Genomic DNA, 26,954 nt, shown 5'->3' on the forward strand with positions numbered 1-26,954 from the left:
CACCACACTTTTTTCCTTCCACTTTACAAAAAATACAGTGAAGTTCAAGGGGTATAAATACCTTTGCCAGACTTAAGACACTGAATTGTTTAAAGCTGGACTGGAGTAGATTTTTCCCCCAGCAGGCTCCTGTAAAAGGGTTATGTTCACTTCAGGCCATGTATGACTTTTACCATAGCAACGTTTCTCAGTACACTTGATTTGCTCTCTGCAAAGACAAGAGAAAGCTTGCCATTTTTCTAAATATTTTTTTGCAAGAACCTGGAAGTTAGAACAGCTCATAGATGGTGGCCACAATATGACGGCAACATTTTGTGTGGCTGATGTTTTGTTTTTGGCCACAGTACTACCTATAATGAGAGAGAGAGACTGATTAGTAATGCTCCACACTTGTGCCAATCAGTCATACCTGGCACTTGTCCCTGAACCACACTAATCAACCTCTTCCTCTGCAGCTGAGAATCATCTATATCCTGCCACCTCAATGTCCAAGCACTGTTCTTTTGGCACGGTTTTATAGGGACCTTTTGTTTGGACAATTTCCAGCTGATGTGTGGGACGATGCAGTAGATTACCTTGACCTTCTGGGACAAAACAGTCCTGGCCTTCAATTTTACACATTAGAGGACCAGACAGGAGCAAGAGAGAATTTTAGAGTGGGAATCAGAGAGTCCCACAAGGGCTGGCAACAAAGACACCACCACCCAGTATTATTTGTTCTAGTAGGCCAGGTCTAAAGCATAATTTTGGCTGCAGCCTTCATAATGAGCCTGTGATCTTATCCTGCTTTTTCTCACAACTGCCTGACATCTAATTTTGTCTTTGATCATTAGCAGTGATGGGACACTCGGCGTTAAAATAAACGACGTTACTAATGCTGTTACTTTTTTAGTAATGAGTAATAAAGCGAATTACTTTTTCCATCGTTACAACACCGTTATCGTTACCGACAATGAAATGGGCCGTGTTATAAAATAAAGCTCCCCATTGAAGCTCCTGTCATCTGTTGTGGCTCACAGCCACAGGAGCTAACCTTTTTTCTTTGCTGAAGGGAGGAGCGAGGGGCGACACAATCACATAAGTGTTGATGACTGGCTAAGGCAGAGTATGTTTCATGGTATGCCAATCAGAGGCAGTATTCAGTTTACACACAAACCAAAAACCCACACAGCAGCCCTGCTCAGGCAAGCTAGCAGATGTAAGTTGCAACAGTGGCGGGTCTAGAGGGAAAGATTGCGTTTTCAAAGTGAAAGCACAGACACTACTATATTCTCCTTGAGGTAAATGGCAAGAACATACATGTGAAGTAAATATTAGAAGTTTGGTGTAAGTACTTGTCTATGTAATTCCAATTTATGCAACGGGCTTGTGAAACCTTGTAGACATATTTAAACTTTAAAAAAGTAACGCAATAGTTACTTTCCCTGTTAACTAGTTACTTTTACAGCAGAGTAACTTGGTTTCTAACTCAGTTACTTTTTGGGAGAAGTAACTAGTAACTATAACTAGTACTCGTACTCGTCGTCTTCCGCTTTATCCGGGACCGGGTCGCGGGGGCAGCAGACTCAGCAGAGACGCCCAGATGTCCCTCTCCCCAGACACCTCTTTCAGCTCCTCCGGGGGGAGCCCAAGGCGTTCCCAGGCCAGCCGAGAGACATAGTCCCTCCAGCGTGTCCTGGGCCGTCCCCTGGGCCTCCTCCCGGTGGGACGTGCCTGGAACACCTCCCGAGGAAGGCGTTCAGGAGGCACCTCAACTGCCACCTCAACTGGCTCCTCTCGATGTGGAGAACCAGTGGCTCTACTCCGAGCCCCTCCCGGATGGCCGAGCTCCTCACCCTATCTCTAAGGGAGTGCCCGGCCACCCTACGGAGGAAGCTCATTTCAGCCGCTTGTATCCGGGATCTCGTTCTTTCGGTCATGACCCAAAGTTCGTGGCCATAGGTGAGGGTAGGAACGTAGACCGACCAGTAAATCGAGAGCTTCGCTTTTCGACTCAGATTTCTCTTCACCACAACGGACCGGCACAGCGCCCCCATTACTGTGGCGGCCGCACCGATCCGTCTGTCGATCTCCCGCTCCATTCTTCCCTCACTCGTGAACAAGACCCAGAGTTACTTGAACTCCTCCACTTGAGGCAGGAACTCCCCTCCAACCTGAAGAGGACAAGCCACCCTTTTCCGGTCGAGAACCATGGCCTCGGACTTGGAGGAGCTGATCTTAATCCCAGCCGCTTCACACTCGGCTGCGAACCGCCCCAGTGCATGCTGTAGGTCTTGGCTACAGGGGGCCAGCAGGACCACGTCATCTGCAAAAAGAAGAGACGAAATCCTCTGGTCCCCAAACCAGACCCCTTCCGGCCCTTGGCTGCACCTAGAAATCCTGTCCATAAAAGTTATGAACAGGACCGGTGACAAAGGGCAGCCCTACCGGAGTCCAACATGCACCAGGGACAGGTCCGACTTAGTGCCGGCAATGCGAATCAAACTCCTGCTCCGCTTGTACAGAAACCGGATGGCCCCTAGTAAAGAGCCACCGATTCCATTCTCCTGGAGCACCCCCCACAGGGCATCACGAGGGACACAGTCGAATGCTTTCTCCAGGTCCACAAAACACATGTGGACCGGTTGGGCAAACTCCCATGAACCCTCGAGTACCCTGTAGAGGGTATAGAGCTGGTCCAGTGTTAATTGTATATTTTCTGAAGACTGTATTTCCAATAATTTTGACTCTGATTTCCATTCAGGTCAATTGACACTTAAAGAAATATAACAGCGGTCTTCTCCTGGTAAATATTTTTATTCAAGTCACATACTGTAACCACATTTCTTTGCTGCTGGCTATGAGTATATTATAGAAAATTGCTTTATATCATTGGTTGTCAATTAGTTCAACAAATCCTCCTCCAAATACATACTGTCATCCTATGGCACATCACTCATTTCAGTTTAGCTTTTTAACAACGAACACAATATCAAGACAAACAAACCCACTTCAAATACAGAAATATGTCAGATTAATCCAATCAACAGCACACATTCAAACTGAATTACATACATTCCAATTCAATTGTAATTAAAATACAAAGCAAAATTCAGTCTATTATGTCAATTGGAAAGAAGGTTTTCTATTCAAGGAAACCCTGCCAGCTGCATCAGGTATTTGACTTTGCAGCAATACCTCATACTGAGTAGGAATGTGGCAACATTGGAAAAAAACAACTCCTTTTAACAGGATGAAACCTCCAGCAGATCCAGGCTAAGTAAACAACCATCTCCCACTACGGTTTCGCATCAGAAAGTCTGTATCATGGGGTGTTCAGCGTATCTTAATTAGACATAATTACTAATCCCAACAACAACAAATTTATGACTTAAAATGAGAGGAAGATCATCACTGATACACGCCTGAGATGTTTATAAAAACTCTGAATCTAGATATCCATTGTAATATGCACAATTTTATTTTGTCTATTATATTTTTTTATAAAGGGACAGTTGTAAATTGGAAAGTGTGTAATACAGAGATTATGTGTTTTATCCTTGTTTTCCTTATACTTTAATCAGTTTCTGTTTCAAAGATCTACTCAAGCCAGAAGAGCATACTTACTTTCACTTGTCTTTCACTGTGAACATGTTCAAAGTGGCTACAGATCCCTTTCAGGGTCAATGACTCAACAAGATGAGTGACTCCTATGGATATTCTGGACTCTGCCAGGTTGGCTGAGCAGTGGAGTCGCTGGTCTAAGTGTGAGGCTGAAACTGTATTTGACATACTTATTCTCACTTGTATGAACGTGCAACAGCAAGAACACAGTTACATGAACACATAAAGTGAGAGCACTGTGAAGTCTCTTGAGGCAGCACTGTTAATCCTACTGATGATGGCTTGTCTGAACAGTGGCCTGAAGAGAGATGAAGCTAATTCTCTTCGCAAGAGTAATAAAACCGTGGGTCACCAAGGCCAGGCATGCACACACTTATAGTAAGAAGACACATAGACACGTTTTTGGCTTCCTTTTGGAGTTAAGCCCCACACCCTGTAATAATACGATATATCAAGCCTCTCAATGCAATTTGCTTCATCAAAAGTCTGCTTCAATCGGTTTCTATAAAAGGATGGCTCAAGAGATTTCATTGGCTTTGGTGGCATTTTACAAACTGATATCGACCATACAGTTTATTTCACGGAAATAAAGTTAGAAACGTAATATTGTTTTAAACCTCATATTGTTTTTATTATTTTATTTTGCCATGATATATTGCCTGCCACGTATATATTTACGCTTATCTCTCAGCATAGTTACCGTCACATGCTGGAATTTATTATCCAAGGCAAAGAAAACAATATTACATTTCTTATTGAAGGTCAGCAGTTCTTCACCTTTTATCTAACAATGGAAACGTGCACACAAACACACAGCCAACACACCAACATAAACAGGTGCACTCAAAATAACTTATATCAACTCTGACAATTTTATACACACACCTAGTGCAGAAATAAATAAAAATGCATCACTGAACCTGTGTTTGTATTGTAAAATCCCAGGAGTAATCTGTGACTAGGTGTGCCTGTCAGTCTCAGGAATGTCTAAATGTGTTGAGCAAATGAATTACAGTCAGCAGGCAGCTATCCGTAGTCACTATATTCATATACAAGAAAACTAACAGTTTGGCAGTTATTCAGATGTCACCATATTGAATTTAAAGGGTTCAACAATTTTATGTCTTACACACCTGTCTGCGTTGTTGTGTGCTGTTTTACTTGTCTGTAAGGTACAAAATGAGCAATATGGCAGGTACAGTGATGATGCAAAGGACTGACAGGTTGCCCTTTGCATTTTGTGTGTTTCGTTCCCAGACGGGACCCCGTACACATGGTGGGTTGGCCGAGGGAGCGAGAAGCATTTTTACTGGGGTGGATCGGGTCCTGGAATCCAAAAGTGTGCCTGTGGCATGGACAAAAACTGCACAGACCCCAAATATGACTGCAACTGTGATGCTGATGCCAAACAATGGTAAGTGGTTATAAATGTAGTCTTCTGCAACGGCTCAGACTGACTCCACACTGTTTTGCACTAGCTTTAATAGTGTTCAGAATCAGCTGTGATTTAAAAAAAAACATTTTAAATAACGAAAATGGATGCATAAAAACTTAATGTTTTGTTTAACATAAACAAGAATACGAGTTTACCTCAGTTATTACTGTTCAGAAAATGTAGAAGGCATGCTATTATTAGGAACTTTAATCTATCATTGGACTTTTATTTACTATACATAAGTTCAAAGGAAAAGGTAATTCATTAATTTATTTAAAAAGGGACAGTAGGCATTAATGGAGGTTATTAGAAAGTTTAAATGTGTCTGATGTAGCCAACAAGCAGATTTTTACCCATAGTCAGGTTGATGGTATAACACAAAGAGAAACATTTAACAAAATCAGATTCTAACAAAGGACAAAAATTTAAATTAACAGCATTGTCCCAACAACACTACATTAACAGGACAAAAACAATGATTTTTGAAACACACAGATGTTATAAGATGAGCATTAAATCTCCCACTCTCTTAAACTGCATAGTAAACTGTTCCAAAATTTACAATCTTTCACCGACAGCACAGCCTGTCCAAAGGTTGTACATCTAGCACTTTTGATATGGGCAATGTGGTTTTTTGCTCAGGGCACCAGGCCCTGTGGGGGCACCAGGATGCAAAAATAAGTTGTCGATTGCAACCTGATGGAGCTTTGCATGTTTGCATTAATAAAATAATGCTGAACCCCATAGGTGTCTGATTAGGTGCTCAACTGTAAGACTAGGGTCAGAATATATATCTGTCATTCAAAATTGAACTTATTTTGGCTGGTCAGACCTCAACTAGGTTATTCTACATTGAGTAAAGATTCTTTAAACCATTGTTTATGATTTACACTTTTATTTCTTAAAAGTGATTTCAATATTTTCTTAGCATTAAAACCACCATAATTTGAGACAATCCCGAAAAACAAAAACTATTAAATCGCCAAACTTGGACTGTCTTACAGATGTTTTAAAATCTATACATTACATCTGTCTATATAAATTACTACCAGATAAACTGATTTTTGGTCCATCAGTGTGGGGCCATATAAGGAGGGACGGTATTCATGCAAGAACCCCCCCCCCCCCCCTTTTTCGCTCCTTTTTTTGAAGATCTCACCTACAGGACGTGGCACAAGTCCATGCACAATCTTGCTTTATAAAACAAGCATATTTAAACGCATACTTAATGGTTATTGGACAAGAGTAGGGGTACACTAGTCTTTTTTTTATATTTAAAATCTTGCAACTGCAATGTAAGGACATTTAGGTCATGGAAACAATTTATAGAAGCATTTTTAATTGTAGCTGTATTTTTTTACAGATTTCTGAGTTACTTTTACAGCTGACAGTTTAAGATATTAAAGAAACATAAAACTGAGTTATGACTGACTTATGCTATCTTACACTCTGTGTCAGCTACACAGACATTTTCTCCTCAACCCTGTAAAAAGATGGAAATATGAAAGCTCAAAGAATGTGCAAATGCAATGATCGTGTCCTATTTTCATTTTGTCACAGTAGGAACATACTTGCATGCGCAGAATATGTTAGATTAAATTTACAACCAAGAAACCCAAAGAAAGACATGAGCAGCACAGCTAAACAACAAACCCATTAATCACCATTAAATGAACACAAAATAATGTGAATGATTGATTCTTAATGCAAAAGCAATGCTAGAAAAATTAGGGCAAGTCACTGAATCAGTTGATGGATCAGATAAACCAATCCAGCCAAACGAAATCTATGCAACTGTGAAGCAGAACAGAACCCATGATTTTTATCATTTCTCTTTGTGCAACTGAGCAGCACAGTTTGTGCATCTGTGTCTGAGCAAACAGTTAATCTCAACTCATTATAAATGTATCAGACATACACAGTTTGAACCTTGATGGTTTTTATAGGCTCTTTTGATTTTCCTTTTATAAGCTCTACTGGATCTTTTGAAATGAACAAGCTGGAAATGTGTCAGGACATACATTCATATTAGCATACCTAACACATTAAAGTATAGCATCAAAAGTGTGGCATAGCTAATAGAAATATCAATGCAGAATAAATATAGGTAGTAAGTGAGATACCGGAGATAGATTGCACAATTTAGAGTGTGACGCTTAGTACAATTGTTGCTTTGCTTTGGATTCATCCTATAAGTGGTGAAAGAAGTGTTACATTCTTTAAGGTCTAAGAATGTCCTATGTAGGAGGCATGCTTTGGCATTTATTTGATCACTGAAATTTGGAGCAGTCCTATTATAGCTTTGGGAAAAATAACTCTTTAGTCTGTCTTTGTTGTTGTTGTTTAAATGGATTTGATGCACCTACCAGAGGGCCACAGGTCAAATACGTGAGAACAAGCCAGAGTGTCCTGGATTTGGTTGTTTCTTAGTAAGTTAAATAGAATTTTAGGAAGCCTTTAGGAACAAGAGATAAGAATGTCTTAATTTCCTGTCTGTTTCAGTGCTACTAAATAAGACACTTATGGTCAGCATATTTTTTGCCTGATCAATAATTGCTGACCTGCCAAATCAAACATGCTGGCTATTTTATGAGGCACACATTATTAGTGGTGGGTTGGATCCTAGTTTCCTTTCAGAAGTGCCATAAGAAGATGGCTACATTGGGTTCATGAAGGGGGTGGGCGTGGTCGGTAACAAGACTCAGGTTGGTGGTTGCATTTAAACAATGCTCAGGTGGTACTCAGGGGCTCAAGAAGTATCCCCCACACCATTACCCCACCACCTTACCACCTGAACCTCAAAGCTGAAATTCAGACTCATTGGAACAGGCGATATTTTCAATCATCGTTTCCAGTCTATTACAGTTAAAAAAGAAGAAATGCTGAATAGGACCATGTCCATGTGAATAAAGGTGTTTTTCAAAATGAACATTTTCTGCTGCATTTACACTTAATGGATATACAAGTAGTGTTTTTGGTAATAAAGTGGAGAGGATTTTTAAAAACGTGTTTAAAGAAGGACACCTTAAAAATTCAGTTTTTTCTGTATTTGTGTGTTCTTAACAAAATGAACGCTAGTGAAAACTATAGCCTACAGTACATTGTGCCCACAACTGCTTTTACAATAGCAATGATGGATTTTTTTTTCCTTTTGTACATCTTCCAGAGTGTGTCCTGATAATGTTGCCTATAAATTTTACTCCTCACCTGGAAAGGCTGTTTTGCAAAGAGGGAAGAGTAAAGGCAAAGGGGGGAAAAATGAATGCAACTCTTTTGGAAAAATAACTCATCTTGCTCGGGTTCCAGCATTTCTTTTTTTTTTGCAAATTTTATTCATTCTCTTGTATATGACAATTTTTTTTAAACAAAGGAAAAATACAGTTTTATCAACTGAATAAAATGCTCTAAATATTGATCAGCATGTGCATCAAGTTCCTCTTATAAAGAAGCCAGTGTCTGTTTACCAGGTATGATTTATACATAAAAGCTAAATGTACGTAACTCAATAAGTTTAAAATAAATGACTAATGTGCTTAAATTAACTTAAATTTATTCTCCATATCCCATCTTTATTATTGAATTATACTAAAATATTTTTTCTCCGATGTTATACTGAGCAATTTTTAATGACTTCTTATTCCTCCTCTACACTTCAAAAACAGTTTTTGTGCTGGTGGTTAAGTGGGCGGCTTAATTGCTGTAGTCCTAGATCTTTAATTAGCAGAGAAAGTAAGGTTCTAGGCTTTCTGTGGTTTAGAAAATAACCTCTCTTCACAGCAACCGAGTCAATGTGCCTGTCTGGTCAGCCTGAAAGTCATATCTCTTATTAAAAACCTACTGCACTTATTAAAGAGAGCAATCCTACAACCTCAAATTTAGCAAGAAAGATTCCAGATTATTCTTTTAAAATAAATGTTGTCCTAAGTTTTTGAATTATTAAAAAAAAGGTGATGAAAAGAAAGGAATATGTAGCACAAGATATTATGTAAGTGTTGTGCTTATCTTGTACTCACGCTTTGTTTTCCTCTAGAGTGCAGTAAGGTTTGTCAGAGAGTTACACAATCCAAATTATTTCCTTTCTGTCAGACTAATTTGTAAATTAAAGATACTCTTCAAGAAACCACTGGGGGTTTCTTTCGAGAAATATGGTACAAAAGAGGAATTAAACACTTACCTGCCTGTACTAAAAATATTTTGAGCAATCATTTAACAGGTGGAGTCTGCCCAGTATTACCACTTGTAAGCCGTACTTCTCTTAGTAACAAGGCAGCGTTCCAGGGACAGTTATGTAACTTGTATGATTGTTCTTCAGGGACAGAAGAGCATTTGTCATTTAGCTTAACCCACCTACAGATTTTCTCAACTCTTCAGATTAACAGTTTGATCTTGTAAAATATTTTACTTTCATACTGTTCAAATTGATAAATATTCAGAACTTTAGGTTTTGCTAAAAAATTATATTTTCAATTGAAGGTGAGAGACTGTGTCTAAAAAGTGGCTGTAATATTTTATGTATTTTGTCATATTTATACAACTTGGAATGGTTACATAACTTCTCTCCAAATTTTTCCTACTGGCAAACATTGGTGAAAATGAATAAAATGCAACAATTAGATTCCTAATAGCAATGTTTTATTCCTTTCAACCATCTCATGACTCTACCTGCTTGCTCCTGCTTAGGGTCGTAGGTTGATGGTGCCATCTCCGGTGGTAAATGTGTGGGAGGCACAGTGGACAGGTTGCCAGTCCATCACAGGGCCAACACATATGACAAACATGACAAAGTTGTAAAAACTCATACCAAAGTGTCATTCAGAATTTCCAGTTAATTCAACATGTATGTTTTTCGACTGCATGGGAACAGTGGAGTATTTTAGAAATAAAATTCAAAGTTACAAAAAGAAACTTTGTGGCTTCGGAACAAGAGACTCTTGCAAGAGGTGACAGTTTTCTTTTAGCAAGCTCACAGTATTTCCCATTTAAAGAAATGGCATCACTGTCATTGGTTTAAAAAAAAAAAAAACTTTACATCTTACAAAATTGGTAATAACCACTAAATGATTCAATTTACTCTCATTTCAACCTCTCATAGCCACAATGGTTATGTTTACATGAGCAAATTTTCATGATTGGATTCGTGATTGAACAAAAAATAAAAAATAAATCTGAATACACAGTTTATATGGGCGCAGAATCTAATCATGATGCGTGTTTACATGCACTAAGCTTATTTCAGAATAGGAACACTTTGACATGTGCGATGTTGTCAAATTTCCCTAAAACAACTGCCGAAGAAGAAGCTGTTCTTCTGTCTGTACTGAAAAAAAAATACAAGTGCAGAAATGTGTTGGTTCTGAGTGCCCAGAATGGACCCCAGAGTGGTTGAGACGTTATTGCTTTCCACAATTAAACTACAGGTTCAGCAACACACGATGTTACTGTTCCTGCTTTACAGGATGAGAGAGCGGGAGGGAATGAACATCCTGCCAAGTTTTGCCACTAAAGGTGAAAATGCATCACATTAACATAGGTCACACATGCGCAGTTGGGTCAGTTTGCCTCAGAATGAGTTTGCCAGGATGAGATGATCAGAGCAAGTGCTAACATGGACGCGACTTGAATTGTTAATCGGCATAAACCCTACCCTTCTTGTTCGGAATACAATTTATTTTCGAAGGGGCCGAATCGGATCAGAATTCCATTGGCATGTTTAGGCATTCTTAATCTGATCTGCCCTTTGTTCTGAATAGTTATTTATGTCCATGTAAACATGCCTAATGATACTGGTTTTAGTATATATTTACTTTCTGTTGCCACTGTTACTACCATGTAGGGTTTGTGAAGTTTTATTACCTTGAAATATGTTCACAGAATTTTTAAAAGAGTTTTAAGTCAAAGCTAATTTCATATGAAAGATCAGAAATTAAACTCCTAACTAATACACATCATGTCTCCAGACTGAAAATACAGAGACAGCAGCGAGACAAAATTTTGAAAGAGCTTAAAGAAAAGGACTTACTTGCTTACTTATCAAATCCATTGATTTTTGATATTTGCATGAAAACTCAACATTGCCCAAATGTTTTAAAGTGTACAATACTTACACATGCAGTTTTGAATTGCACTGAAGAGAATCTAAATGCATGGAGGAGGCAAGATGACGTAGTAATTGCTGAAGATAAAAAAAAAATCTATGAAAATAGTAAAAGTGCATGGCAACAAATGAAATCGAAAACAGAGGAGCCAAAGGCAAATCTAAACTAGTGGTGTAACACTAGATAAAATTGATCTGGTAAGCAAAAAGGACACTACCAGGAGTATCTGACAGGGAGGGAAGAATAGGTGGATTGATTAACAGATGAGTAAAAGCTGTGAGGGAAGCAGGAAACTGAGGCATTGCGTAAATTTAGCAGGAGTGCCTGAACAAAAAAGACAGCAATTGAGAAAGTATATGATGTATTGCATAACTATACAGTACCATTTCATTTCATCTACTTTAGTTTTATAACCTTGTATTAAACCATTGTGTATCAATTTAATTGTTTTGGTAATTAACTATATTAAAGCCTTACATAGATAATGCATCAATATAGTAGCATATAATTATCTCAGTGATAATTAAATGTAATTATTACTAGAAAATCTTATATTAAACACCTATTTCCAGTGTTTTTGGTTCTCATTGTCACAGTTGATTTTGATGACATATTTTAGAATGTGTTTTTTTTTTTCATTCAGAAGAAATATGAGTGACCTCCTGCAGGTGCTCAGGTAGGTCACTCCTGTTGATCCTAAAATTATTCATATCAATAACAGGCTCACACCCAGCAAATTTGTATTTAAAAATATTTTTGTTTAACCAAGTCAGTTTCTGAAGAAATGAGACACATATATCCTAAAATATTGTACAGCACTTTAAAATCGCTATCAGTTAAAAGAAATTATCTGTTTTTATTTGAACATCTTTTATTGTTGGAGGGCCTCATTGCCATCAGCCTAATCTTTAGCTCCCAGGTTCAAGTTGGGTAAAATTAAAGGATTACTTTAAACCTAAATATGGGTATGTATAATTTGGGGCTTTGCTGTATATATCCACATATGAATGTATGAATGTTTTTAAATGTATCATTTTATTGGGTTGTGATTAAACTTTACATGTATTTCTTTATGGTAAATGCTTTATTAGTTTTCATTTACACAGTAGTAGCTGTGACTTACTACATATAACTGGTATCATTGCAGTACATATTCATCAGAATTAGTTATCTGCACATGAGCAGGTTCATTTACAAATGACTATTTGTTAATGATTGCACTGATTAAAATAAATCACTTTGAATGAACAAAAGATGCACATGCTTATGTGATAATGTTTTACTAACCTAATTATTAACACCCCAGTACAGTGCAGATCAGGCTGGAGTTATTCATGTTTAGACTTGTGAAGACAATATAATAGGATTTTATACAAAACTCTAGCAGTGAGATATTAGGAGGAGAGACTATAAAGAAAATTCAGTATTTGTTGTTCTCTAAAACATCAGCCACACATGGGAAATCCAGATGATAGTAAATGATTTGATAGAGCAAGAAACTGTCTGCTCAGAATAACAGGTTTTTATTGTCAAGGACAAACACAATAAGTCAAACAGTTTCTGTAGGCATGCATGTTTCCTCTACAAAGATGAAGAGGAGTGTCTAAATCTCAGAGGATTCAATGCAAGATACACACAGCATGAAGGCAGGATTGCACTTCACAAAAACATGCCGAAAGGAACTTCATTTTCCTCGACTGATGGTTTAAAAATCAACACTTTTCAAAATGATGGTAAGAGACAGGGCAAACATTGCCTAAAGCACCATCTCATCTGTAAAACGTGGGACTGGTCTAAACACTCATGCCCGTCAGTAAGGCTAGCACACTGACATTTACTGACAATTTCACTGCTGACTGAATTAGACGGGTCACCGCAGAAGTGTGTAGAGGCATTCTGGGTCCAGAGATTCAGTCAAATGCAACAAAATGTTATTGGCAGCATGACATGATTCTAGAGGAGAATAATCCTAAAAATATAGCCAAAACAAGCTAAGGGGACCGGATTAAATATGCGTAAGAGTGGAAATCAATCTGAGTCTTAGTGAGCTTCAGTCAACATTCTGAAGGCCACCATAAGGGCAGAGAGCTACATTGAGAAAGAGATGAAAAATGTCATTAAAACGATTGAGCTGGTATTTTTCTGTATCTGTTTTTGTGCCCCAGCAACCCATGTTTAACATTGTGATTTAAAAAATAACACAAGGACCAAAAACTCACAGCACGCAGCAAGGATCTCTGAACTCTTTACACTTCAACCAAAAATATAACAGAAAGAGATTTACAAAACTGCTGCACGCTAATTTAGAAAAACAGAATAAAATGCTGTTTAAACCCATTTCTATCTACGTTTTGCAGTAGTGGTAGAAATGTCTGCAAAAAGGTGGAATTAGCAGTCATAACGGGGTTTTGTATTATCAGCACATCAACTGAAATGTTTGAAAAGCATCTCACAGCACTAAAATTGGTGTTTTATTATCCAGAGTGGGGTCTTGGCTACCACTTTGAGCTGCAGTCAGTTATATACGTCCTATATAGTGATTCTAAGGCAACCAGTCTAAAGCATGTTTACTGATTAAAATTGGCAGTATGCAAAACACAAAAAAGATATGCACTGTGAATATCCATATTAACAATTCCCTTATTCAAATGATAGCAAAAAAAAAACATTCAGTACAGGGTGTAAAGTGTCCGTGGTGAACACAGTAGCCACAGTAGCTTGCCATATTAACTATTATTATTATTATTGAGTGTATTCATTTAATAAGAAAAATGCTATACTAGGATTTTTTTTATATACAAATACACAGGGTGCACAAGTATTGGTACTCATACTGTCAGTGCTTTGTACAGACCTCTTGTGCGGTGCACATTTGACTCACATTATTTCTCAACAGAAAACACACGAGGTGTTTTGAATTGTGCCAAGAAAGAACAGATCACTGGACTTGGACCAAGTATAGTGTCTTCTGTAGGAGGCATATTTGTAAATAGAACACCACCATAAAGGCTTCAAACGTACCGCTATTTGTAACACTTTAATAGTTTTCCGTCTCTGCTGAGCACATTCCAGGCCTCCTTTGATGTGATTTTTAAGTTGAGGGTTGATGGTCAGATATAGTTCATACTGTGGCTAATCTTTGCCTTTTCTATCCTGCCATCACAAATGTGGAGCTCACTAAACCCAGCAACAAACATTTCTGTTGGGTTTGTCATGAAACAAAGAATGAATATGTGGAAAAGCACCTTATGCCCTCCACCTTACTTGTTCTTAGTTGGCCCATTTCTTTTACAAAAATTCACGAAGCTTTGTCAGTGTGCATGGTATCAGGAACTCCTTAAAAAACAGAGATTTTAAATCAAAATCTCTGTCGGGAAACTAAAAATAGACTGTCATTCAGTCTTTAAATCCAAAACATATGGCTAATTCGGATGTGGACTATGGATGATCTGGAGAAGTTGTACAAAGAGGTCAAAATGGTCAAATAACTCTTTCTTTGTATGCTGCAACTATGATAAATGTTATAGGAAAACTTCCTTCCTCTTGTCAAAAGAGGTCTTTGTATTATTTTTCTCCTAAACTCCTCAGCTAGCTGGAAGCAAATGGAGTCTCTAATTGATACATCAGGCACTTGAGGCACAGCACTAGCACAAGCCAGTTTATACAAAGCTGTAACTATCTTACTTGGTGTGTCAGGGGCATAACATCATCAGGTTGGTTTCAACACCCTCAAAACCACCTGTTTTCTCACAAAACACTCAAAGATGACGAAATGGTGTCTTAGTCCATCCTTGAAGTGTTTTGTGGAAGTGGGTAATACTTGTGGTAGAAGGTATTTGAACAAAAATTATTTTAAAATAATATTTTGCATAACTGAAGAAATGTACTCAAACTAAATGATTTTGTTGTTTTTATTATTTGTCCGGAGAGATTTTGCTACCGCAGTAAAAGATGAATATTTCTCAAGACTCATCACACATCTTTACCCCGGGTGCTAATAACTATGCATTTATATTTTAAGCACTCTATGGTTAAAATACTTTATCTTTGTGTGCATCTCTGTGATATGGCTACAATTTATTCTGTGTTGGCTTTGTCACTTCACATTTAAAACCCCTTGCAAAGTGAGAGATACAGAAAGGTGTTAATGAAATGTATCACTGACTCAGTCATGAAGGGTGTTGGACAAAAATCGTTATTTTTCTGTGTAATTAAATTTAGCACAGCTGAACTGTGTGATGTCAGAACACTAAACAGTAAAAAATGTTAAAAGGTTGTACATTTTAAAAAGTATGCTGAAAGGAGAAATCGACTATAATTTGTTTTTTCCTTCTTTTCTGTTTAGGAGGGAAGATTCTGGTCTCTTGACATATAAAGAGCACCTGCCAGTTAGCCAGGTTGTTGTTGGTGACACAAACAGACCGGGTTCTGAGGCCAAACTCTCAGTTGGACCACTCCGCTGCCATGGAGATAGTAAGTATTGTGTGATTTAAACACATGTACTTCGCTGAATTGTGGTGGGCTGCTCTTATAATAGACAAACATTTACTTGGACCCAAAACAAAGAGAGGCTTGTCAGGAATATTGGCATAAGAGCAACTGAATATGTTTTTATATTATTATATGTAAGATGTTTGTGAGCTGTAGGACTGAAGAATTTCATCTGAACTAGTTTGTTAAGCAGTATAAAAAGAGTTAGTGAGCTTTTTATGAAAAGATTGATTCCTAATTTGCTATGCTATTATTTGTTGTTTTATTTCTATTTTTTTGTTGCCAGCATTTCCAATCAGAGTTTTGAATATTAAATGTGTACAGAAAATATGAAGAAATCACTGTGAAATCTTGGAAAGAGGAAAGTAAATTAGCATTTATTTGCAACTGAACTGATCATAAAAGTAATTGTCTTGCTTAATAGTGAAATAATAAATTTTCTGAAGGGATCTGTACAATGGGTGTTTTTGTTTTGAGCAATATGACTCACTGCCCAGGGCAACACAGCCTGGGGGCGCAAGTCAAAAAAATAATTGTCTTTCATCTGGCCCCGACTGAGTTTCTTATTGCCTTGGAAGTGTAGGAAGTGCCCAACCAAGTGCTCAACTGCTATGTTGTGAACAATAAAAGCGGAAACCTACACTGAGTATATATTACTTTTCTTTAAAACATGTTTTGTTTTCTGAAGGCCATTCTATATTTATGAAAGCAAAGCAAGCAGTAACAGGGCAAATTCTTTTTAATTGTTCAAAACCATAGAGGTTGCAGAAAGGGGGTATTGCTCAATGCCCAACTGATTCTAGAATAGGCATTAGATCTATATCTTAAAACATAACTAACAATAGACATTGACTCTGAAACTGCAGAAATACTTTAGTTTATTTAAAATAAACTACTTTTTTGTATCAGGGCAGTTTAGGTACTGAATCCTGGTTATCCCCAATGCCCTGAACAGCAGGCAACTGAAGTTGTTGTCAGATCAAAAAGATTTAGGACTATAGAATTTTAGAGAAGAGATTAACAATCTTTAAGAACAAAGAAAAGAAGCACAGTTAATTTTATTCAGGAAACACTGTTTTGAAATACATTGAAGAGACTGGAGGGGTCTGTTGTACTTTGGTTCAGAATACATAAAAAAGTTTTAGAAATGTAACCAAGAGCAAAATCATGCTGTGCATATTGGTATCAGTAAGATCTTAGAATGAACTTTAGAGGAACCTTCAAAGCCAGTGTGAGCACATATAGATTAGCTTCTGGGGTAAAGGCGACCTTTGAACGAGGCTGAAGGACTGCAGTTACAGTGACCTAATTGAGAAGCAATATGTGTGTTAATGAGTTTCTCCAAGTCATCTGTAGAAGGGAGCCGTTTCATTTTCAAGTCATTTCTCAGCTGGTTGGAGAGACTGCATAACCTTTGTGAAGTTCACATCAAAGGTTGAATGAAGAGAGCACCCCCAGTCACTGTGATATGGCTCTTATGAAAAATCACCGTTTCATATATTGTGTGCAGCTTTTAAACAGTGCAAAGAGCAAAGGCCACTTTTGTTATTTGGTGCCATGGGAAACCATTAATGGTTCTCCAGCAGGTTTTTTTAACAGTTGTCTATCAAAGCAGAGTCAATACATGTGCTGTTTTACAACTTAGAAGGATATGTTATTTTGAGCCTAGTTTTGCTTTGTCAAGTTATACATTTTAGCTTGCCATTTATGTTGAAATTATATTGAAATTGTTATTAAATATAATTTTGTCTGGACAAGACAAACAGCACGTGATAAAACAAGTGTAGTTTAACTCACTGGGTACTAAACACATAGTTTTTGTTTTTTTTAGTTGATCATTTTAAAACTACATTACAGATAAAAATATAACAGCTGGCATCATCACTGCTGATGCTGTGAAGTATCTAATACAGGTTCAGAAAGTTCTAGAGGCAGTGTGTTTACTCTGTTGCTTTAGGCAGACAAATAATTGTGACTGTGGTGTTTTCACACATATCATGCAGTGTTAAATGTAAAAAAAATTCAGAATGTAATACTGTGTTTCTCAGTCATCACTTGGCAGAACACCTGCCTGGTGTAAATAAAGGTGGATTTACTCTACTCAATGAATCTGACTGAATTCAAGAAGTTATAGATTGAGGCCAGTAGCAGAACAAGACAATAAATGAGATAGTAAATAATATATCAACATGTGCAAACCTCTGCGTAACCCTTCTGGAACTGCTGTACATTTGGATTTTATAGGAAAGTCTACTATTTGCAAACATAACCTAAATTTACACAAGGGTCAAAAAAGAGTAGACAATAATATCCTCTTGTTTAAAGTATGAAATAGTCGTGCACCCACTGCCCAGAACTGACTTGTCAAACAATAATCTAAATACAGCACGATACAAAAATACAAGGTAAACACATTAATAGAGGGTGTTTCTGCAGAAATATTTGTTTGAGAGAGTACATGACTAATGTGGGTTATGCCAGGGTCTGTACCTAATTATCCTTGATGGGTCACAGCAGAGGGGCATTAAATCCAGGAACCATTGGGCAAAAGGCAAGGTATGCCCTGGACAGGTCACCGGACCATCACAGGGCAACACAAAGACACATATGTCAAACAATCATATATACAAACACACACACACACACACACACACAGACACACACAAAAGCATGCTCACTCCTACGGTCAGTATATGGAGGCAAGTTAAGCTAACATGCACATTTTTGGACTCAGGGGGAGCCAGAGTACTCAGAGAGAACCCAGGCATGCATGGTGAGAACATGCAAACTCCCCATGCTGGCATTTGAACCCAGAACCTAATGTTGCAATGCAACAGTACTAGTATGAGTCTATACAATATTTTTTATTAAATATTTGGCTTAGGCCCCCTTCACAATGGAGTAAGTCTGCCCTACGACCACTGTGAATGTTTAAACGTTACTGGATAGCAGTAACCTTGGAAATCTTAATTTCATTATTAAGGCAAGGCTACACAATCTTAGTACTCTTGCATGGCTCTCCTACAGCAATGTGACAGCCAGGGTTCAATGTTTCCTAGAAATCTGCACATATCCTTCAGTTTCAGCCTTTCTGTGGAGCAAAAAACACAATTTCAATTCAACATTTTCATCAGCTCATCAATGACAAGTGACGATGCAGCTGAGGGTGTGTATGTGCAGAGGTCAGTACACTGCTGAGCATGCCATCTGCTCAGGAATCTTAACCTGGTGGAGCTTATACGACCATGAGCAGAGTCCATTTTGATCTGTATTTGTAAGGAGATTACTCACAACATCTTGGCCACATAAAACCATATTCCTATAACCCATGAGTTTGGTTGATGTCTTGCAGATCAGCTTTCCTACATGAAATTAATTTCCTACATGAAATTAATTTCCTACATTAAATTAATTTCCTACATTAAATTAATTTCCTACATGAAATTAAACACTCTCCCACAGCAAATACAGATTAAAAAAACGGGGAAACAGTAACTTTAAGTCATAATTTCATCATAGATTATTCAATTCTGATCTGGCATGTTCTATTATTTTAAATTAACTGAAAAACTGAGAGTACATTACCTATGCATTCGATTATTTTAGGTGGTAATTTTCTGTTGTAAGTTAGGAATGAAGTCAGGTATGGAGAGACTGGGATGTCATGCACTGATAAATTGTTACCAACCATAAAATAATGTACCTATGTCCTTCCATGGGCATTTAGTTGATGATGTAAAATGAGCACACTTGCAGGGCTTCCGGTGGTAGCTTTAAATTTAGATTTGGCAGCCACATTTATCTTTATTCCTCATTTGATAGTAACCTGTGGAAAACTATCTAATTTTACCTAATTAGGCCATAGCATTGGAATGGGCCTGGCATGTCCAGTTTTGTTTCAGATTCTCTTATAACAGAGCTATACAAGTGCGTAAGGGTGGTTTTGCAAGGCTACCACTCCTGCTACCACAATCTACAGAGCACCCAGGACCCAGAAATGCTGCTTCTTGGATCTCACCACAGCGGTTTTACTTGCAAAACATTAAGAAGAATTCTCAGTCCTAATCATGTGTAATGGTGAACATACTTCTTCTTCCCACAGAAGACCCTGCTGAGAGCAGACAAATTTTGGCACAGCCTTTGTTCACTTTAAAGGGATCTTAGTTTGCAGCAAAACATCGAGTTTTCTGAAATGTATTTTTTTCTACAATCTTTTCAAAAGTTTAGATTTTTGTTGACTGTGCCGTTGATGGTTTGACACTTTAGTTTTTCAGGGAAAAGGAGCTAAAACTAACATGTAACTGTTAATTAGGGGATTGCACCTGTGTGCGAAAATAACACTGCTCAAACTGAGTGCAAATTGTTCAGAGTAATTCTTGCATCATCTTTTTTTGCTGTGAACTACTTCTAAACATGTGTGTTTGGCAAGATAATGATCGTAAGTAGGTAATTATACTGTGAATATTTTCCATTACCTCCTAACGAAGCACTCGACTGTCACATCATTTTAGTCCGCTCAAGTCCCTGTAGTAGTCCTTTTTTCAATACCGCAGAATGCCCACACTGAGTGAGACATAGATGAAACACTTCTGTTCCTCCTCTCCTTGTAATCAGTGTTGGCACTCTCCTCTCTGCTAGACTTTGGGTCAGCTGGAAGGCACTCACATTTCCTGCAGAGCTGTGATATTGATCACTGTCCACACAAAACAGGTGTTGTTTCACTGTACCTTGAAGCTTCTTTGACTTTTTATGGTGTTTCAAAGTCTATAGGGAACAGCTAACTGAAAGCTTTTTGATTTTTCTCTTTAATTCGTGTCTTTAAAATTTGAAAAGTCAGCTGGTGGTGGAACCTTTGTTATTATTATGTGAGCCATACTTGAAAAGGAGTATCGAATCAATCAGTTAAAATTATTGCAAAACAAAATGTTTACCACAAAACGAGACACTTTTTCTTTGGGTCATTCCAATAACAGGACAGTGGTCAGAAATGTCAGAATCTAGAAGCAATTGACAATGTCCAGGACAAGCAGAAAAGGTTTCTCTGGTAATCTTTGGGAAATGATGGGACTTAATGCTGTAGCTCCCATAACAAAGGGGATGTCTGTTTGCAGAAAATGTGTTTTTAATGTGAGAAATATCATTTGCGTGAAGTCAATGTGGAGTTTTAAGATACTAACACTTGTCAGTTTGTCAAAATGTCAGTATCTTTTCTCACAAAGACATCTGCCTGTTTGAGGCATCTACCATCAAATAAAACATTTTTGTCCTTTTGTGAAGCAATGCTGAAGTGGGCATAAGCTGAAAAGGTAAATTATTTGCTCAGCATGTATTGGGCTGGGTGTAAATGTTCCTTTATCCTTTTGGACTGTGAACTCAACCTCAAACTTACAACTACTGTAAAAGGCAAAAGTATGTTTACCTTCTTATACGCTGAACAACGCGTCTAGTTTTCAGATTTTCAAATGTATTGGCTGTACACTTCCTAATTAAGGTGCTACGCATTTGGTTTCTCTCTCCACTCTTTTTTTTCTTTCACATACAGAAGCAAAACAAATAGAGAGCAATTAATGTCTATATCTGCAATTTAGCATATTGCAAAAGGAAGTAATATACTTTAAAGAAAAAAGGACCATGAATCTTTAGGACCAGCCATGTTCAATGCAGTAATGCTTCATAAAGAAGTCTATTGATTGCTCATTTTTCACACTGCTAGGGATAATAGGATAGAGCTATGCCTCTAGAGAGAAGGTTCTGGGTTTAAACAGAATGTTGCCTTCTCTAGATATGTGTTTTTCTTTTCCCTTAAATTTTTTGCTCATTTCTGTCTTGATCAGTCACTTTGTCCATTCATTCAGTAGACAGGAAGTGGCCTGGTTCTGTCAAGGTTGCCCAACATGACAGACCACCTGCTGCTCCTCCTCCCTGGTGTCACACTGATTACGGCCCCCTCATCAACAACCTGGTGCCACTCTCACTAATGTCCCTTCATCACAGAGCTGCCAACAATCTAACAAACAATGATTTAATGACCCATGATATCACATCTGTTTGTGTGTGTAGGAGTCTATCATATAGTAATGTGGCAAACACAATTACAAAAGATGAATCTTTCTGTCCCTCAGCGGGAGCCCTGTTCTCTTTGTCTTACTTAGTTATCCCTGTATGACTCTTTGTGTGTGACAGAGTAACACAGTCATCTTCTTTCATATTGAATGATCAAATTAACAAAGTTTAAAATCAAGATTACTTTTTTTCCTTTTCTCCATGATGTTGGCAAAGACTTTGGAACACGGAGCATACATTATACATTTGGCCCATTAAGGCATATTAAATATATTATTAAATTTCACACATGAATAGGTACTTCTTTGATGATTGATGCTTTTCATACCGTGTATGGAGCTCTGTCTCAATAAGACCAATGACGATTGGCTGCTGTTATAATGGGTTTTCAAATGCAAATTACTATGTCTTGAGCGGACAAGGAAAGTTTTAGTAAGGTGGTCTGTGTGTCTGTGTCCTTATCTTTTTGTGTGTTATAGCCTCTAGAAGAGCACTATTTTCTGTGCATTCATGTGTACATGTGCATGCCTATACATGCCGCAGCATTAATGAGGCTCATTTTCATGGCTTGTTTAATGGCAGCCTATACAATCACAGGCAGACGAAGAGACATTTGTTTCATTTATTGATGTTGATGAGGTTTTGGACATTTTAATTGTAGAAATGTTTAAAAAAAAAGGCAGCAAATGGAGCAAAGCAAAATTTACATATTCTTCCATTATGATGTCATGAACCTGCTTTAAGACATTCCCAGCCTTGTATATGACCACAAATGAAAGCATACTTTGGGGTCCCTTTTAATAAGTCAGCAGTAATTACTTGTTTCATAATTAATATCAATACTGCATTGCAATACCTTGTTTTAGTAATTGGTCTAATGGAGATCAGTCAGTCAGTCATTTTCTACCACTTTCTACTGCTTCTTCCATAGTGGGTCACGGGGAAGCTGGTGTTTAATCTAAAATGTTGGACAAAACCTTTCACAGTAAAATCATACCTTTTACCTCATGTGTAAAACGAAAAGAGAAAACTGTCATAAAGAGACAAAACTATTCTACAGTCTAAGATTAAAGTAAGTTATTAAATTCCCAGTTTCAAGAGTTTAATAGGGTGTTTTCTATCTTTATTTTGCATCATAGAAATGTCCATGAACTCAACATACTGCAGTAAGAGGTTAGACAGTGAATAAGGCATTGAAAGTTTGATAAAGATTGTGGAAAAAAAGAAGGTTTATGAATTTCTTAAGCTTTGAGCACTCAGTAGTATTTTTAACCAAAACTGCATCCTGCATTCTGTTCTAAATGCTTCTGTGAATAGTATCTGCTGAAAGTAAAACACATACAGATCAGGCTTGTCATGTTTAATTACTTGTGATGTATGTATGAGGATACAAACAGTATACCACACTTTCATTGTTTTGCAAATATTGGTATGTATATTCATATCTTCAGTTCAGTAATCCTTTTGACAACTGCAAACTGACGTATCATAAAAATGTTAAAACATTTATTAAAGCTAAATGTTTAACCACATCTCGGTCCTAAATGATGCACTAAAAAGTCAAAATTCACATTACAAAACAAGCTGAAAGTTAGAAGTGGCAGAAACTACTAGCTCATGGGAACCGTAATGTTTCTGGATTTATCTAGAAAAAAAGCTAAAGGGCAAATGAGCTGTCTGGGGAATTTTCTTGTGGTAAGTAAGGAGCAAAATTGATGGTAGGTCCCCCTTCTTTCATCAGGATCATTTCATGTATTTTCTCTTTTTGATAAGGATGGAGGGAGTACGCCAGGGGCAGCGAAATTAGTGCAGAGTCACATACAAGCAGACCTGCTAATAATTAAGAACCTGTCATTTTGAGTTGAGACTCGCAGCTTGTTTCTTACATCCTTCAGTTACATAGAAGGCAAATGTGCTGCATGTCTAAACCTGATTACCTGTTCAGGTATTTAAGAGGCAATGTTCAACCCAGATCAAAACATGTTTGTGATAAAAAGCACTTTCACATAAAAACAATAGGGGTTTTAGGTACATTTTGTGTCATTATTCAGGAATCACTGGAATAGAAATAGTGTGATCAACTCATAGGAAGCTACCAAATAGAATGACAACACAATGACAAATTCATTTTTTCTTGATGAAACCTTTGCCAACCTTTATCTATACCTTTGGTCTCAAAGACAAGTAGTCAAACAACTGTGTTAGACTGATTTTGTGACACTAATCACAATCCAGACAAAATCAAATACATAAAGCAAATAAAAAAACATTTTAATGGCAGGTATTGAGTTTATTTCTGTTTTAAAATGGTGGAGAGTGCTGGCTGTCAATCCGGGTTATCAGCGGTGGCTCATACAACTGCCAAGAGTGGCGCAAACTGTGGGATTTTGTTTTTTATTTAAAGGTTTATTCCAAGTCAGTAAGAAAACAGATACAAGACAAAATAAAAAAGAAAATAAGTATAATGTACTACAGAACACAAAAAGTATAACAATTTTTACGTGATGATTCAAGATGATACATTAGTGTGCTTCATCAGGGTACAACGCAGGTCCAGTGCAGGTACAACATTTTTTAGAGGGATGCATCTAAGCTAATGCTAACATTGAAGATCAAGCTAAAGTAGGACTACAAAACAGATGGTTTACTCGGTTAACCCAAGTAAACAGATGGTTTACTTGGGTTACAACCTATTGTTGTCAACTCTGGATATATCTGCATTTATGTAAATCACGTGAAGTTTAACTACAAGGACGAGTCTGTGACCAAATTTATATGCTTATTAAATTTGCACTGAAAGTAATAATGCATGAATAAAATTAACAGTGTGTCATAGCAAATTCTTTTGTATTAAACACAATAGGTGTCATCTATTGAAGATCCTAGAAAACCTTTACCTCAGTCAGTCTCAATCCCAACTGTGCTAAATGATCTTCAGAGATAAAGTCATTCCATCCAACAGGCAGAGATAAATATCTATTTTCTGCAGCCAATACTTTATAATGTTACAGAAAAAACAATGTTTTCCTTGGTTTTTCATTTTAACAACAAACCGCTTGTATAATCACTTTAAAATGTTATACAAGTTTTTAATGACAAGCATAAGTAGGAACAACAATATACAGATACAATACATAGCAGTTTGCAAAGCTTAATGCGCTCTGCGCTCACACACTTGAAAAATGATGATGTCTGATAGAAGGAAGCAGTTTGAATGAGGAACACAATATTAATATCTAATTGTCATTTTATATCAAGAAGAAACTTTAAACTATACTCTGTTTTAGATACATAAGTATGAATTTTACTGAGATATGTCTCACAAAGATTTTCCGATGAAAGTAAGACGCAATAATGATGTAACTCGCTGACGCTTTGTCCTTTTTACATTTTCTCAGGGCATTGAGTTTAGAGCTTTCATGGTCTTGATGTGTCAGAGCAGGTTAGGTTTCAAGCATAAGTACCCATGGTGCTAGACCCTGATGAGAAGTGAGCCATGTAGGTTCAGGTTCAGCTCAGGATTTCCCACATCACATGGGAAATCCTGAGCTGAACCTGAACCTACCTCCAAGTGCAACAAACTCTGCTTCGTAGGCAGGCTGACATTGTCTGGGTGAGAAAAAGCAAGATACTGAACAACAGACTCTTTATATAGTGTGAACATTTTATATCCTCTATTATACACTATGTGGAGAAAAGTATGTCTACTGTTACATGTGAATGAACTTTGATGTCATCCTGTTCTTAATCTATAAAGTCAAATTTGTTCATGGTCCCACCAGTGCTAGCATTAGGGACTTTACCAATACTGTAAATACTTCCTCAAGGTTTAGGAGTGTGTTCATAGTTAGATGAGAAACCAAGATTTGAATCCTCTGCTCTAATTCATCCCAAAGGTGTTCAAGAAGGTTGAGCCCAGTCATGTTTCTCCACACCAAACGTTTTACACCTGCAGCCATGGAAGTTATTGTACCACCAGAATTCATTGATGTGGTGGTATGACCCAATACTTTTAGCAATATAGTGTAGCTGTATAGCCCACGGAAATAAACATTTTCAGTTTGAGTATTTTAAATTGTTTAATTTAACTAAAACAGAGGGGTTTTTTGACCAGCAGTAGCCTTCCATTCTGTTTTCTACAAACTCACCAAAAACATCACATCTTATTTGTACATGTAAATTAACCTATAATAACTTCAGAGAGCATCGCTTCAAAAAATCTAAACTATCCCTTTAGGACTTAAAATGTATGAAAATTAGGTATCCATTGAGGTTATTTTTGTTACTAAATAGTTTTCAGCCATAAACTTGTAAATAATGTCACTTTTCTAGCTTCGTTTATCCAGACACACAAGGTTGCAAGTACATATTTAAATGCAACTATATAGGATGCACTAAACTCCTTTCTAACCCACCGTCTCTCTTATCTTTTTTCCACTCTTCAGTCTTAAGCTATCATTTGGGAATATGCTTTAATAAGAGACAGACATTTTCAGTCTTAGATTATTAACCTGTAAAGAGTGATAGGCTGTCTGTCTTTCTTTTGCTATAAAAGTATTGCTTTACAACTTTAATATTGGCACTTGATCACAGCTATTCTGCTCTTTCATTATGATTACTGCACTGCTCAACCCTGTTCTTTATGTTGCATTACATGTTATGAACTTTGAACCATACCAATCAATTTCACAGCATACAAGAAAAAGAAATAATCAGCCTGTGGTACAGATTGGAAATGCTTTACTGTCAAAGCTCCCATGCTGACAAACTTGTGTAAATCTTGTAGCTGCAGTAAATCCCTTCCCTGGAAATCCCATGTACACATCCCGATGTTGGCAGAACTTTGCTCAGTTTCTGTTTCGCACTTAACATTCATCACTCCTCGCAAAAGTATCTAATTATACTGATTGTTTTAATGATATATTGTTTCTTGTGTGTTTTGCTTGTTTTGCAGCTAGTTGTTTCAAGAAAGTTAACCTGCTCTCACATCTCCAGCAAGAAGCTTCATTAAATCTGAACAAACCTACCTGATTGAATGGAAATTAAATAATGATTACATATCTATGTCAAACCTATCCAATCTAGTCTATGTAAATTCATGAAAAGTACAGTTATTATATATTTTTACAGATTACAAAAATAGCTGCAAAGAAGAATACTTGATGGGTTCTTATTTCTCTTTTTGTTAAGTAATTTCTTCATTTGTGCTCTGCGCTCACAGAGTTTAGGGCTAAAAATGTATGACAAGCAACTTAATTACACAGAAA

General features: G+C 37.2%; 1 protein-coding gene across 3 annotated transcripts in view; it reads left to right on the forward strand.

The window, feature by feature from the left end:
- Positions 1-26,954, forward strand: part of cntnap2a (contactin associated protein 2a) — a 498,604-nt gene that overhangs the window by 386,125 nt on the left and 85,525 nt on the right. For all 3 annotated transcript variants that reach the window (XM_047349232.1, XM_047349233.1, XM_047349234.1), the window contains exons 16-17: positions 4,861-5,017; positions 15,479-15,606. In XM_047349232.1, coding sequence (XP_047205188.1) covers positions 4,861-5,017; positions 15,479-15,606 — 285 coding nt within the window. The remainder of the gene's footprint in view (positions 1-4,860; positions 5,018-15,478; positions 15,607-26,954) is intronic.

This window comes from Girardinichthys multiradiatus, chromosome 21 (assembly GCF_021462225.1).
Source record: "Girardinichthys multiradiatus isolate DD_20200921_A chromosome 21, DD_fGirMul_XY1, whole genome shotgun sequence".
Classification (NCBI taxonomy): Eukaryota; Metazoa; Chordata; class Actinopteri; order Cyprinodontiformes; family Goodeidae; genus Girardinichthys; species Girardinichthys multiradiatus.